Below are 14,076 nucleotides of genomic sequence, written 5' to 3'. Positions count from 1 at the left end.
GCTGTCACCAAGTACACCAGCTCCAAATAATTTCCTCCTGCGAGTGCGGACAAAAATCCAAAACGGCCCTTTTCAGGGCCACAATGTGTTTCATCAAAGAAATGTATTTTTCAATTTACCAATCGTCTAATATGAATTTACCATTTTAACTCTACCGATAATATGGGTAAAATTTTTCAAATACAGACCGAAAAATCGGAAACGATAACTGAATACGCTCAACAAGCAACGTAATTCAATAACTAGACATGTATCGTTTTATTGTTGTTGCCAAAGTCTGCTAATAGGTAAATGGAACATTTTAATTTACAAATAGTATTTGAATGATTTTTTTTCTCTTGCAAGTGAATGTTGTAGCCCTGAAAAGGGCTTGTTTAGACAAATTTCAGATCTAGAAATCTAAAATTTTGATTGCGAACATGTACCAACTACTGTACTTTTTCGCAATTTACTTCTTGGCAGCCGTAGTCTTTGCTTTCGGCTTCTTGGCGGTAGCAGAAATCGCTGCTTTCTTCGCCGTCTTTTTGGGTTTTGCAGACGCCGCTGGCTTCGCCTTTGGGGATTTGGCTGCTGCAGCCTTCGACTTCGCTGCGGTCGCCTTCGCCTTTGTTGCGGCGGGCTTCGACTTTACGATTCCAGTTTTCTTGTCATCCTTGGCTTTTGCCTTCTCCGTTTTCTTCTTCTCGGCAGTCTTTTTGGTGGCCACAGCCTTCTTAGCCTTGGGCTTTTTGTCAGCAGCCCCAGCGGCAGTTTTTTTGGCGGAGGCACCAGTCTTCTTGGAGGTTACCTTCTTGCTTTGCACTTTTTTCTCAACAGACAAAACCTTTAATTTTGCCTTCGGATCCTTATCTTTCTTGGCGGAAGCCGACAGTTTGAATGATCCAGATGCACCCTTTCCCTTTGTTTGGATAAGTTTTCCATTAACCACAGCCGATTTTAAGTACTTCTTGATGAATGGAGCTAGCTTTTGGGCGTCGCGTTTATAAGTGGCAGTGATATATTTTTTTATGGCCAAAAGTGATGAGCCACCACGTTCCTTTAAGTTTTTAATGGAAGCGTCTACCATTTGCTGAGTTGGCGGATGTGACGGCGTCGCAGTGGCTTTCTTTGCCTTTGTGGCAGATGTAGATGCCTTTTTTGGGGCCACCTTCTTCTCAACTGACGCGGGCGTGGCAGCCACTGGAGAAGCGGACGTTGCAACTGCAGAATCAGACATATTTTTTTTACTAAGAACACTTTTTTTCTTTAGAAAATGGCCCGCGCGTTGTCTGCCAACCTCCTTTGCTCGAATGAGAATCGAGGAGGAGAGCACTTTAACAATGCGACTGACAGCAGTCATTTACAACGTTGCTTGAAGTGCAACCTTTTTTTTAAATTTTTAGTGTTTAAATTCTATAGTTAATATAATGTTTTAATTTTTCTGGATTCTTAAATAATTATTGATTCACTATGCATTTTTAAAATGTTGATATATGGTTTTTGTGACGTTTTAATGTTGATACAACTTTAATATTCACATATTTAACTAGCGCAATTTATAAAAAAACATGTTTTAAAATCAGAAATAATGCAAATAATATAGTAGTTCCCAATGTTTATAAAAATTTCAACTTTCTACCTTTAGAAAAACATAAAAAAGAAGCGTCTATCATTAATTGAGATACTTTTTTACTCGATTTAAGTTGACAATGAATTACATACAAATTTTGCTTTACTGCATCATTCAGCAATTGTTTTCGACCATAAGAAATACAACAATTTTTAAAAACCATAGTTTTTTAATATTTTCACAAATTATTAATAGGTTTGCTCTAGTAGATTACACTTTTTTTGAATACTTATAAATAATTTGTCTGAAATAAATCAATTTCCCTGCCGTATATAAGCCTCGATGTAGTCATACTTTGGTCACACAATGTTTTCATCAAATAAAAAAAACCAAGCATACATTTTTTTATTATCTTTTTCTTTTATGTAATAGATATTGAATACTTCAACGTAATTAACCAATTTTAAGACTGTCTACTACAAAACTTTTATTTTTTTCAGACGTTTTAAGGGGAAGTGTCACTTGCCCCGTACGACATCGTCAATAATATTCCCAACTTAAGTTATCACCAAGAAAAAAATACCAAATAGCAATTTTTATGTTATTAAATTCTGTTATTTTGTAAATATTGGACTCACCAATTTAATTACAATATTTTCAAATTGTCTTTCGCAGAATTTCAATTTTTTATAGATGATTGAAGGTCTAAAAGTCCCATGCTCCGTTTGTATTTCACTTTTATTACTCAAGGAAGTTAACAACAAGAAAAATATAAATCAACTGTTTATATATTAACCTTTTCTTTTATTTTATTAATTTTGGGCTAATAATTAAAATATCATTATTTTGATCCAGTTATTAGCAGAATTTATATATTTTTTTTTACAAATGTTTGAAGGTCCAGTGCCGTTTGCCCCTAGAAAAAATTGTAGAACATCTATTTTTTTTGTTATTTTGTTATTTTCTTGTAAAAAAAAGGCTGCTAAAGCGAATTTTATTTCTCATTGAATGTAGTTTGTGGTCCTGAAAAGGACCGATTGTAGAGTATATGCTAGCGCTTTGGCTGCCAGTTGAAGCCGTGCCAATTTAAGCACGCTCGCCGCGGATGCGTCGCGCTAATTGGATGTCCTTGGGCATAATGGTGACACGCTTGGCATGAATGGCACACAAGTTGGTATCTTCAAAGAGACCAACCAGATAGGCTTCGCTAGCTTCTTGCAGGGCCATAACCGCCGAGCTCTGGAATCGCAAATCAGTCTTAAAATCCTGAGCGATTTCACGCACCAGACGCTGAAAAGGCAGTTTGCGGATCAAAAGCTCAGTGCTCTTTTGGTACCGACGGATCTCACGCAAGGCCACTGTTCCAGGGCGATAGCGATGGGGCTTCTTCACACCTCCGGTCGCAGGGGCACTCTTGCGAGCGGCCTTAGTAGCCAGTTGTTTGCGTGGCGCTTTTCCACCAGTCGATTTGCGTGCAGTTTGCTTCGTACGGGCCATTTCCGATTTGAGTTTTACCACAGTTCACGTTCACTTCTTCACGTTTCAAAACACAATAAACGATCAGAGCATTTGCTACCTACTTATATAGCAAGCGTGGATGGTGGAAAAGAGAAAGAGAAACAGATGCCATCTCATTTAACGAGCGAATAACGAAACGAACATATCGTTCGTACTCTCTCGGGTTTTTGGCGTTTTACGTATAAATAGGGGCACTCAGAAAATTTTGAAATTAGTTCTTTAGTGACTTTCGGGCTGTGTGTGTGTGCAGAATAGTATAAAACAGTGAAAAATGACTGGTCGTGGTAAAGGAGGCAAGGGCTTGGGAAAAGGTGGCGCCAAGCGACATCGCAAAGTGCTGCGTGATAACATCCAAGGAATCACGAAGCCTGCTATCCGCCGTTTGGCTCGTCGTGGCGGTGTGAAGCGCATATCTGGACTTATATACGAGGAAACGCGTGGCGTTCTGAAGGTTTTCTTGGAGAACGTAATTCGTGATGCCGTCACCTACACCGAACACGCCAAGCGGAAGACTGTTACTGCCATGGATGTTGTGTACGCTCTGAAGAGGCAAGGCCGCACCCTCTACGGATTTGGCGGTTAAAAAAAGAAGAGTACATCCTGTACTTCTATTAAGCAATCGGTCCTTTTCAGGACCACCATTCAGTTTTTAAAAGGAGGTACATTTTCAAAAGAAAAAAAGGGTCTTTTTATTGTTTGAGAATTCCAAAAATGAGGTATTTGAGACTAAAACTAAATGGCGATCGTTCATAGCTCTTTCAGGTAGACGTAGACCAACGTTCGGGTGTTGTGTGTATACTATACCTTTATATATATATTCATAACAGACTGTACTGGTTCCAGACACCGCGTGTAAGTCTGCGTTGCCTTCGTGGTGTGCGAGTATTTAAAAAAAAAAAAACTAGTTTGAATTTTTATAATAGAAAGCTTGAAAAACCGTACTGCATAGCAACCTGCATTCAACATAGAAGAGAAAACATGACCATTCTTGATATAGTAATTTTTAATCTTTGGTAATAATTTGGTCGTCCTGAAAAGGACGGTTTGGATGACGATTTTATGTACAAGTTTTCGGCTCAGCTTTTGAAACGTTTAAGCCTTCTTCTCGGTCTTCTTGGGCAACAGAACAGCCTGTATGTTAGGCAACACTCCACCTTGGGCAATAGTGACGCCGGAGAGCAGCTTGTTTAACTCCTCGTCGTTACGGATGGCCAACTGCAGATGACGCGGAATAATTCTAGTCTTCTTGTTGTCACGAGCAGCATTGCCTGCCAACTCGAGAACCTCAGCAGCCAGATATTCCATTACGGCTGCTAGGTAAACTGGAGCGCCTGCACCAACACGCTCGGCGTAGTTACCCTTCCTGAGCAGGCGGTGAATACGGCCCACAGGGAATTGAAGACCGGCACGGTTGGAGCGGGACTTTGCCTTTCCCTTCACTTTGCCACCTTTTCCACGTCCAGACATTTTGCTTTGCGATTATTTCACTTAGATCACTGTACACACGGAACACGAATGCTTGTCGAACCCCGGCAGCGAAATATTTATACTTTTCCGTCTGTCAGCTCTCTTAGTTAGGGGTGGGTGACTAGACCTGAAATGATTGCTCGTAAAAAAGTATAAGAATGAACGCATTCGGAGCCCACATTACAATAAGTGAATTGTGTTTGTGAAATTATAAGTGAAGTGAATAATGCCGCCGAAAACTAGTGGAAAGGCAGCCAAGAAGGCTGGCAAGGCTCAGAAGAACATCACCAAGACCGACAAGAAAAAGAAGCGCAAGAGGAAGGAGAGCTATGCCATCTACATTTACAAGGTTCTCAAGCAGGTCCATCCTGACACCGGTATTTCGTCTAAGGCGATGAGCATAATGAACAGCTTTGTAAATGATATTTTCGAGCGCATTGCTGCCGAGGCGTCTCGTCTGGCTCACTACAATAAGCGCTCGACCATCACCAGTCGGGAAATCCAAACGGCTGTTCGCCTGCTTCTGCCCGGAGAGTTGGCTAAGCATGCTGTCAGTGAGGGAACCAAGGCTGTCACCAAGTACACCAGCTCCAAATAATTTCCTACTGCGAGTGCGGACAAAAATCCAAAACGGCCCTTTTCAGGGCCACAATGTGTTTCATCAAAGAAATGTATTTTTCAATTTACCAATCGTCTAATATGAATTTACCATTTTAACTCTACCGATAATATGGGTAAAATTTTTCAAATACAGACCGAAAAATCGGAAACGATAACTGAATACGCTCAACAAGCAACGTAATTCAATAACTAGACATGTATCGTTTTATTGTTGTTGCCAAAGTCTGCTAATAAGGTAAATGGAACATTTTAATTTACAAATAGTATTTGAATGATTTTTTTTCTCTTGCAAGTGAATGTTGTAGCCCTGAAAAGGGCTTGTTTAGACAAATTTCAGATCTAGAAATCTAAAATTTTGATTGCGAACATGTACCAACTACTGTACTTTTTCGCAATTTACTTCTTGGCAGCCGTAGTCTTTGCTTTCGGCTTCTTGGCGGTAGCAGAAATCGCTGCTTTCTTCGAAGTCTTTTTGGGTTTTGCAGACGCCGCTGGCTTCGCCTTTGGGGATTTGGCTGCTGCAGCCTTCGACTTCGCTGCGGTCGCCTTCGCCTTTGTTGCGGCGGGCTTCGACTTTACGATTCCAGTTTCTTCTTCTCGGCAGTCTTTTTGGTGGCCACAGCCTTCTTAGCCTTGGGCTTTTTGTCAGCAGCCCCAGCGGCAGTTTTTTTGGCGGAGGCACCAGTCTTCTTGGAGGTTACCTTCTTGCTTTGCACTTTTTTCTCAACAGACAAAACCTTTAATTTTGCCTTCGGATCCTTATCTTTCTTGGCGGAAGCCGACAGTTTGAATGATCCAGATGCACCCTTTCCCTTTGTTTGGATAAGTTTTCCATTAACCACAGCCGATGTCTAAACATGTGTTTATACATGATAAGTAGACAATCTATAAATATGTTCTATTTAAGGGCTGCAATAAACATGTCACGGGACAGCATAAGTGGCAACTACAGATAAGTACGGTTGCAGTGGTCTATTGCCGAAGTGTCAAGAGATATGATCACGCGGGAGGTGACTAGCGCGGTCATAGGCTTCAAACATAGATTTGAGATAAACCTCAGCTGCATTGACCAACGCAGACTGCAGCGTCTTACAAGCGCTGCATTATATAATTAGATGATAAGAACCTATGTAAGAATGAATAAAAGGCGATGCCCTCGCAGTAGCGAGTCAGTTAGATTCAAACACCCGAATTGAACTCATTAAGTGTACGCATTAGTTTATAGTGTGAACATTTTGGTCCTTCGAGCCGGATTCGACTCTGCAGTTTCCCCCTATATGGTAAGGGATTCAGAGAAAGGCCAGCTCCTTTAAGCATTGCTAAGTTAATCTTGCAGCTAAAGGTAGCAAAAATAATTGACTCTTGTTTCCCCCTACCAAAGGTAAGGAACAGAGTATAAATATAAAAAGCAAAAAGATACAAAAGAATCTTTTATGTTTTTAAATAAAACAAGCACCTTATAGTCTATAGTTAAAGGTTGCTTTGTGTACCATTATAAATTGTGGTAAGGCGTGTTGAGGCCATACATCAGCAATTGTGAATTTTACATTTTGGTCCTTCGAGAAATTCTGTTGTTTTCCCCCACCAGTGGTAAGAAACACAGAAGAAAAAAACCAGCGCTTCAAAGTAAAAAGAGCAAGGTTATTCGAGTGATTCTGTTGTTTCCCCCACCAGTGGTAAGAAACACAGAATAAAAGACCACGCCTTAAAGTACTAGGACTATAAGGTGAAACATTGTGTTCTTGCTTTTCCTTGGCTGATCAATCAGCTGTGAGTCGAGGCACAGCTAGGTCAACTGGGCGACCAATCAAAAAATCCTCCAACGGATCACGCCAAAGAATATAAGCAGAAAGCACAAAAAAGTCACAGTGATTGTTTTCCCAACATGTTGTCGGAAAGATCTGTGAAATTGATGCAAGACCAAGGAGAGCTGCAGAACAAAATACTGCAAGCAATCAAGGAAAAGGCATCTATACCAGCAATAGAAGCATTGGTAGTTCGATTTACTACTAACAACAATGCGCTGGTAAAATTGGGAGTTGGCGATCATCAATATTTTAATGATAAAATATTTATTAAAACTATGGATGCTGTCAAGGCCTACAAGGAGTCGCAATTAAAGGTAGAAACACTTGAAGAAATAAATATACCAAGTGGATCAAAATTATCTGATAGCTCATCAGCTCGGAGCTCCAGTCCAGTTGATAATCTGGTTCAACTGGTGGATAGAAGAGCGGACAGGGTGAGGCAACAGATGAGCCTAATCTACGAAACCCTGGATAGTTCAAGTGAGATTGAACTAGTCAAGCAGCTGGCAATGATGAAAAGTCATTGGTCCAACGTGACGGACACACTGAAACTGCTTGAAAACAAGTATGACAGAACTGTCTTTGATCAAGATGAGGCAGACATTCTGCAATCTGAAGTTGCCGCACTAGAGATGGTACTTCAAATGAAGTTGGAACAGTTCAAAAGTTCCAACTGCGACGTGCCAGAACTCCCAAAAGTGGACCTTCCAACGTTCAATGGAAATGCGAAGGAATGGCCAACATTTTTCGAGCTGTTCTCGGAACTAATAGACAGCAGGAAAGATCTCAGCAACACAAGGAAGCTGGGATATTTAAGAGCCTGCTTAAAAGGAGAAGCTCAAATGGTGGTTAGCCATTTGATAACGGGATCAGCGGCTAGCTACACAGCAGCGTGGGAGCTTATCTGCAAACGCTATGAGAATAGCAGAAAAATATTTTCCCAACACTTCAACAAATTAATGGAATTGGAGTGCTTGCTGCCCCACGATGAGAAAAATTTAGGGAAGTTTTTGGATACTGCGACCGAGAGCATATTCATAATAAAGCAAAAAGGAAAAATAGGAAGCTCTGCTGACGTAATTTTAGCAGAAATTCTGCTGCGGAAATTTTCGCCAGAAGCCTTGCAGCTGTATGAACAGCATGTAAAAAAGGCAAGAGATATACAGTCCTTACAAGACGTACTGGAGTTTATTGAGCAACAATACAACTCAGTAAACGCCATTACCAAAAATACCGCTCAGCTTGCTACAAGAAAAGTGCAAGTTAGATCGTGTGCCTTTTGCTCTAAGGATGGCCACGATATGATAAAGTGTCTCAAATTCAGAGCACTATCAATCGAAAAAAGAAAAGAATTCGTTCAAAAGAACAACATGTGCTTTAGATGCTTTGGAAAGCATAATGCTATCGACTGCAGAAAGGAAATTACATGCAATCGATGCTCCAAAAGACACAACAGCCTTCTGCATGAAGACACAAAACGCACTATCAACAGCAATAGCCTTAAGCAAGGCCAAGACACACTATTGGCTACAGCTGTTGTTTTAGTGAAAAACAAAGCTGGTGGTTACAACGAGTTGAGGGCGCTTATTGACGGTGGATCCCAGAAGACGCTGATTTCAGAGGAAGCAGCACAAATATTAAGGATTCCCAGAGTAAGGAGTACTATAGAGGTCGAAGGTATCTCCCAGACTACTCAATTATCAAAAAATAGTGTCCACCTAACAATCAAACCAAAAATTCCAAGCAGCTTCAAAGCATCAACGGAAGCATTGGTTTTACCAACACTCCATAGAGCCCTTCCCAGCAAAAAGTTTGATATTGATATCAACAAAGAGTGGAAGGGCTACAGGCTAGCAGATCCACGATTCAACGAGCCAAGCAGAATTGACATAGTGATAGGTGTGGATCTATTTCCCCTGATTATGATGGAGAAAATAAAAACTGTAAATGGAATCTTGGGACAAAAAACCAAATTTGGATGGATTGTGTCCGGAAATATAACTCGAGCAGCAAAGCAAAAAATTATAAGTGCCACTACATCAATAAATCAAAAGGACCTGAAACGCTTTTGGGAATTGGATAGATGGAAGCTGATTCAACGCATCAAAGGTGATTTTTGGAAGAAATGGAAAGAGGAGTATCTGGTGCCATTGCAAAAGCGAACCAAATGGCGGCAAGTAAAGCCAAATCTGAAGGAGGGACAGCGGGTTCTTATAAAACATGAGAACACTCACCCTGCAAGATGGCCAATGGGAAGAATCATTAGTACGACTAAAGGACAAGATGATAAAGTCCGGGTAGTCACGGTTAAAACAAGCGATGGGGAAGTAAAAAGATCGCTAAACAAGATCTGTCAACTTCCTGTTCGCGAAGCAAAACCAGCTGGAGCTGGAACGCATAAATGATAGACGACTACTGGCCGTACATTTTTCCCCCCCGGAGAATGTCTAAACATGTGTTTATACATGATAAGTAGACAATCTATAAATATGTTCTATTTAAGGGCTGCAATAAACATGTCACGGGACAGCATAAGTGGCAACTACAGATAAGTACGGTTGCAGTGGTCTATTGCCGAAGTGTCAAGAGATATGATCACGCGGGAGGTGACTAGCGCGGTCATAGGCTTCAAACATAGATTTGAGATAAACCTCAGCTGCATTGACCAACGCAGACTGCAGCGTCTTACAAGCGCTGCATTATATAATTAGATGATAAGAACCTATGTAAGAATGAATAAAAGGCGATGCCCTCGCAGTAGCGAGTCAGTTAGATTCAAACACCCGAATTGAACTCATTAAGTGTACGCATTAGTTTATAGTGTGAACAGCCGATTTTAAGTACTTCTTGATGAATGGAGCTAGCTTTTGGGCGTCGCATTTATAAGTGGCAGTGATATATTTTTTTATGGCCAAAAGTGATGAGCCACCACGTTCCTTTAAGTTTTTAATGGAAGCGTCTACCATTTGCTGAGTTGGCGGATGTGACGGCGTCGCAGTGGCTTTCTTTGCCTTTGTGGCAGATGTAGATGCCTTTTTTGGGGCCACCTTCTTCTCAACTGACGCGGGCGTGTCAGCCACTGGAGAAGCGGACGTTGCAACTGCAGAATCAGACATATTTTTTTTACTAAGAACACTTTTTTTCTTTAGAAAATGGCCCGCGCGTTGTCTGCCAACCTCCTTTGCTCGAATGAGAATCGAGGAGGAGAGCACTTTAACAATGCGACTGACAGCAGTCATTTACAACGTTGATGTTTGCTTGAAGTGCAACCTTTTTTTTTTAAATTTTTAGTGTTTAAATTCTATAGTTAATATAATGTTTTAATTTTTCTGGATTCTTAAATAATTATTGATTCACTATGCATTTTTAAAATGTTGATATATGGTTTTTGTGACGTTTTAATGTTGATACAACTTTAATATTCACATATTTAACTAGCGCAATTTATAAAAAAACATGTTTTAAAATCAGAAATAATGCAAATAATATAGTAGTTCCCAATGTTTTTAAAAATTTCAACTTTCTACCTTTAGAAAAACATAAAAAAGAAGCGTCTATCATTAATTGAGATACTTTTTTACTCGATTTAAGTTGACAATGAATTACATACAAATTTTGCTTTACTGCATCATTCAGCAATTGTTTTCGACCATAAAAAATACAACAATTTTTAAAAACCATAGTTTTTTAATATTTTCACAAATTATTAATAGGTTTGCTCTAGTAGATTACACTTTTTTTGAATACTTATAAATAATTTGTCTGAAATAAATCAATTTCCCTGCCGTATATAAGTCTCGATGTAGTCATACTATGGTCACACAATGTTTTCATCAAATAAAAAATACGAAGCATACATTTTTTTATTATCTTTTTCTTTTATGTAATAGATATTGAATACTTCAACGTAATTAACCAATTTTAAGACTGTCTACTACAAAACTTTTATTTTTTTCAGACGTTTTAAGGGGAAGTGTCACTTGCTCCGTACGACTTCGTCAATAATATTCCCAACTTAAGTTATCACCAAGAAAAAAATACCAAATAGCAATTTTTATGTTATTAAATTCTGTTATTTTGTAAATATTGGACTCACCAATTTAATTACAATATTTTCAAATTGTCTTTCGCAGAATTTCAATTTTTTATAGATGATTGAAGGTCTAAAAGTCCCATGCTCCGTTTGTATTTCACTTTTATTACTCAAGGAAGTTAACAACAAGAAAAATATAAATCAACTGTTTATATATTAACCTTTTCTTTTATTTTATTAATTTTGGTCTAATAATTAAAATATCATTATTTTGATCCAGTTATTAGCAGAATTTATATTTTTTTTTTACAAATGTTTGAAGGTCCAGTGCCGTTTGCCCCTAGAAAAAATTGTAGAACATCTATTTTTTTGTTATTTTGTTATTTTCTTGTAAAAAAAAAGGCTGCTAAAGCGAATTTTATTTCTCATTGAATGTAGTTTGTGGTCCTGAAAAGGACCGATTGTAGAGTATATGCTAGCGCTTTGGCTGCCAGTTGAAGCCGTGCCAATTTAAGCACGCTCGCCGCGGATGCGTCGCGCTAATTGGATGTCCTTGGGCATAATGGTGACACGCTTGGCATGAATGGCACACAAGTTGGTATCTTCAAAGAGACCAACCAGATAGGCTTCGCTAGCTTCTTGCAGGGCCATAACCGCCGAGCTCTGGAATCGCAAATCAGTCTTAAAATCCTGAGCGATTTCACGCACCAGACGCTGAAAAGGCAGTTTGCGGATCAAAAGCTCAGTGCTCTTTTGGTACCGACGGATCTCACGCAAGGCCACTGTTCCAGGGCGATAGCGATGGGGCTTCTTCACACCTCCGGTCGCAGGGGCACTCTTGCGAGCGGCCTTAGTAGCCAGTTGTTTGCGTGGCGCTTTTCCACCAGTCGATTTGCGTGCAGTTTGCTTCGTACGGGCCATTTCCGATTTGAGTTTTACCACAGTTCACGTTCACTTTTTCACGTTTCAAAACACAATAAACGATCAGAGCATTTGCTACCTACTTATATAGCAAGCGTGGATGGTGGAAAAGAGAAAGAGAAACAGATGCCATCTCATTTAACGAGCGAATAACGAAACGAACATATCGTTCGTACTCTCTCGGGTTTTTGGCGTTTTACGTATAAATAGGGGCACTCAGAAAATTTTGAAATTAGTTCTTTAGTGACTTTCGGGCTGTGTGTGTGTGCAGAATAGTATAAAACAGTGAAAAATGACTGGTCGTGGTAAAGGAGGCAAGGGCTTGGGAAAAGGTGGCGCCAAGCGACATCGCAAAGTGCTGCGTGATAACATCCAAGGAATCACGAAGCCTGCTATCCGCCGTTTGGCTCGTCGTGGCGGTGTGAAGCGCATATCTGGACTTATATACGAGGAAACGCGTGGCGTTCTGAAGGTTTTCTTGGAGAACGTAATTCGTGATGCCGTCACCTACACCGAACACGCCAAGCGGAAGACTGTTACTGCCATGGATGTTGTGTACGCTCTGAAGAGGCAAGGCCGCACCCTCTACGGATTTGGCGGTTAAAAAAAGAAGAGTACATCCTGTACTTCTATTAAGCAATCGGTCCTTTTCAGGACCACCATTCAGTTTTTAAAAGGAGGTACATTTTCAAAAGAAAAAAAGGGTCTTTTTATTGTTTGAGAATTCCAAAAATGAGGTATTTGAGACTAAAACTAAATGGCGATCGTTCATTGCTCTTTCAGGTAGACGTAGACCAACGTTCGGGTGTTGTGTGTATACTATACCTTTATATATATATTCATAACAGACTGTACTGGTTCCAGACACCGCGTGTAAGTCTGCGTTGCCTTCGTGGTGTGCGAGTATTTAAAAAAAAAAAAAACTAGTTTGAATTTTTATAATAGAAAGCTTGAAAAACCGTTCTGCATAGCAACCTGCATTCAACATAGAAGAGAAAACATGACCATTCTTGATATAGTAATTTTTAATCTTTGGTAATAATTTGGTCGTCCTGAAAAGGACGGTTTGGATGACGATTTTATGTACAAGTTTTCGGCTCAGCTTTTGAAACGTTTAAGCCTTCTTCTCGGTCTTCTTGGGCAACAGAACAGCCTGTATGTTAGGCAACACTCCACCTTGGGCAATAGTGACGCCGGAGAGCAGCTTGTTTAACTCCTCGTCGTTACGGATGGCCAACTGCAGATGACGCGGAATAATTCTAGTCTTCTTGTTGTCACGAGCAGCATTGCCTGCCAACTCGAGAACCTCAGCAGCCAGATATTCCATTACGGCTGCTAGGTAAACTGGAGCGCCTGCACCAACACGCTCGGCGTAGTTACCCTTCCTGAGCAGACGGTGAATACGGCCCACAGGGAATTGAAGACCGGCACGGTTGGAGCGGGACTTTGCCTTTCCCTTCACTTTGCCACCTTTTCCACGTCCAGACATTTTGCTTTCCGATTATGTCACTTAGATCACTGTACACACGGAACACGAATGCTTGTCGAACCCCGGCAGCGAAATATTTATACTTTTCCGTCTGTCAGCTCTCTTAGTTAGGGGTGGGTGACTAGACCTGAAATGATTGCTCGTAAAAAAGTATAAGAATGAACGCATTCGGAGCCCACATTACAATAAGTGAATTGTGTTTGTGAAATTATAAGTGGAGTGAATAATGCCGCCGAAAACTAGTGGAAAGGCAGCCAAGAAGGCTGGCAAGGCTCAGAAGAACATCACCAAGACCGACAAGAAAAAGAAGCGCAAGAGGAAGGAGAGCTATGCCATCTACATTTACAAGGTTCTCAAGCAGGTCCATCCTGACACCGGTATTTCGTCTAAGGCGATGAGCATAATGAACAGCTTTCTAAATGATATTTTCGAGCGCATTGCTGCTGAGGCGTCTCGTCTGGCTCACTACAACAAGCGCTCGACCATCACCAGTCGGGAAATCCAAACGGCTGTTCGCCTGCTTCTGCCCGGAGAGTTGGCTAAGCATGCTGTCAGTGAGGGAACCAAGGCTGTCACCAAGTACACCAGCTCCAAATAATTTCCTCCTGCGAGTGCGGACAAAAATCCAAAACGGCCCTTTTCAGGGCCACAATGTGTTTCATCAAAGAAA

The 14,076-nt window shown here is 40.6% G+C and overlaps 8 protein-coding genes and 1 pseudogene across 8 annotated transcripts; 4 read left to right on the top strand and 5 right to left on the bottom strand.

Annotated features, from left to right (window-relative positions):
• Nucleotides 1-358: 358 nt before the first annotated feature.
• On the bottom strand, nucleotides 359-1,287 carry LOC113564762 (histone H1-like). Its single transcript, XM_026983596.1, has one exon. It carries the CDS (start codon nucleotides 1,214-1,216, stop codon nucleotides 449-451), a length of 768 nt encoding a protein of 255 aa, XP_026839397.1. The 5' UTR covers nucleotides 1,217-1,287; the 3' UTR covers nucleotides 359-448.
• A 1,285-nt stretch (nucleotides 1,288-2,572) lies between these two features.
• Nucleotides 2,573-11,983, bottom strand: LOC113564769. Its single transcript, XM_026983607.1, has 4 exons — nucleotides 11,513-11,983; nucleotides 5,735-6,006; nucleotides 4,222-4,538; nucleotides 2,573-3,072 (listed from the first exon to the last, which is right to left on the bottom strand). Exons 1-4 carry the CDS (start codon nucleotides 11,915-11,917, stop codon nucleotides 2,636-2,638), a joined length of 1,431 nt encoding a protein of 476 aa, XP_026839408.1. The 5' UTR covers nucleotides 11,918-11,983; the 3' UTR covers nucleotides 2,573-2,635.
• Nucleotides 3,249-3,697, top strand: LOC6548705 (histone H4). Its single transcript, XM_026983603.1, has one exon. It carries the CDS (start codon nucleotides 3,339-3,341, stop codon nucleotides 3,648-3,650), a length of 312 nt encoding a protein of 103 aa, XP_026839404.1. The 5' UTR covers nucleotides 3,249-3,338; the 3' UTR covers nucleotides 3,651-3,697.
• LOC6548706 (histone H2A) lies at nucleotides 4,096-4,613 on the bottom strand. Its single transcript, XM_026983599.1, has one exon. The coding sequence runs from the start codon at nucleotides 4,532-4,534 to the stop codon at nucleotides 4,160-4,162; it is 375 nt and encodes a 124-aa protein (XP_026839400.1). The 5' UTR covers nucleotides 4,535-4,613; the 3' UTR covers nucleotides 4,096-4,159.
• Nucleotides 4,684-5,136, top strand: LOC6548707 (histone H2B). Its single transcript, XM_001973960.2, has one exon. The coding sequence runs from the start codon at nucleotides 4,761-4,763 to the stop codon at nucleotides 5,130-5,132; it is 372 nt and encodes a 123-aa protein (XP_001973996.1). The 5' UTR covers nucleotides 4,684-4,760; the 3' UTR covers nucleotides 5,133-5,136.
• Nucleotides 5,462-10,122, bottom strand: LOC113564763 (annotated as a pseudogene).
• Nucleotides 11,984-12,119: 136 nt separating the features above from the next.
• On the top strand, nucleotides 12,120-12,568 carry LOC6548710 (histone H4). Its single transcript, XM_026983602.1, has one exon. It carries the CDS (start codon nucleotides 12,210-12,212, stop codon nucleotides 12,519-12,521), a length of 312 nt encoding a protein of 103 aa, XP_026839403.1. The 5' UTR covers nucleotides 12,120-12,209; the 3' UTR covers nucleotides 12,522-12,568.
• Nucleotides 12,569-12,967: 399 nt separating this feature from the next.
• On the bottom strand, nucleotides 12,968-13,421 carry LOC6548711 (histone H2A). Its single transcript, XM_026983601.1, has one exon. It carries the CDS (start codon nucleotides 13,404-13,406, stop codon nucleotides 13,032-13,034), a length of 375 nt encoding a protein of 124 aa, XP_026839402.1. The 5' UTR covers nucleotides 13,407-13,421; the 3' UTR covers nucleotides 12,968-13,031.
• A 172-nt stretch (nucleotides 13,422-13,593) lies between these two features.
• On the top strand, nucleotides 13,594-14,050 carry LOC6548712 (histone H2B). Its single transcript, XM_001973965.2, has one exon. The coding sequence runs from the start codon at nucleotides 13,633-13,635 to the stop codon at nucleotides 14,002-14,004; it is 372 nt and encodes a 123-aa protein (XP_001974001.2). The 5' UTR covers nucleotides 13,594-13,632; the 3' UTR covers nucleotides 14,005-14,050.
• The last annotated feature ends 26 nt before the right edge of the window (nucleotides 14,051-14,076 follow it).

The sequence above is a fragment of the Drosophila erecta genome, unplaced genomic scaffold (genome assembly GCF_003286155.1).
Source record: "Drosophila erecta strain 14021-0224.00,06,07 unplaced genomic scaffold, DereRS2 tig00000558-arrow-arrow-pilon, whole genome shotgun sequence".
NCBI classification, from domain to species: domain Eukaryota; kingdom Metazoa; phylum Arthropoda; class Insecta; order Diptera; family Drosophilidae; genus Drosophila; species Drosophila erecta.
Note: the sequence above shows the minus strand (reverse complement) of the source record. Positions and strands in the feature narration are given on the sequence as shown.

What these genes read in the sequence shown, in the direction of transcription:
- LOC113564762 (XM_026983596.1), bottom strand. Translation starts at nt 1,216, where the DNA reads ATGTCTGATTCTGCAGTTGCAACGTCCGCTTCTCCAGTGGCTGCCACG.
- LOC6548710 (XM_026983602.1), top strand. Translation starts at nt 12,210, where the DNA reads ATGACTGGTCGTGGTAAAGGAGGCAAGGGCTTGGGAAAAGGTGGCGCC.
- LOC6548707 (XM_001973960.2), top strand. Translation starts at nt 4,761, where the DNA reads ATGCCGCCGAAAACTAGTGGAAAGGCAGCCAAGAAGGCTGGCAAGGCT.
- LOC6548706 (XM_026983599.1), bottom strand. Translation starts at nt 4,534, where the DNA reads ATGTCTGGACGTGGAAAAGGTGGCAAAGTGAAGGGAAAGGCAAAGTCC.
- LOC6548705 (XM_026983603.1), top strand. Translation starts at nt 3,339, where the DNA reads ATGACTGGTCGTGGTAAAGGAGGCAAGGGCTTGGGAAAAGGTGGCGCC.
- LOC6548712 (XM_001973965.2), top strand. Translation starts at nt 13,633, where the DNA reads ATGCCGCCGAAAACTAGTGGAAAGGCAGCCAAGAAGGCTGGCAAGGCT.
- LOC6548711 (XM_026983601.1), bottom strand. Translation starts at nt 13,406, where the DNA reads ATGTCTGGACGTGGAAAAGGTGGCAAAGTGAAGGGAAAGGCAAAGTCC.
- LOC113564769 (XM_026983607.1), bottom strand. Translation starts at nt 11,917, where the DNA reads ATGGCCCGTACGAAGCAAACTGCACGCAAATCGACTGGTGGAAAAGCG. An exon ending in GACGCATCCGCGGCGAGCGT is followed by an intron (nt 6,007 to 11,512) that starts GCTTAAATTGGC and finishes ACACATGTTTAG; the next exon opens with ACATCGGCTGTGGTTAATGG. An exon ending in CGGCGTCACTATTGCCCAAG is followed by an intron (nt 3,073 to 4,221) that starts GTGGAGTGTTGC and finishes AGAAGTGAACGT; the next exon opens with GAACTGTGGTAAAACTCAAA.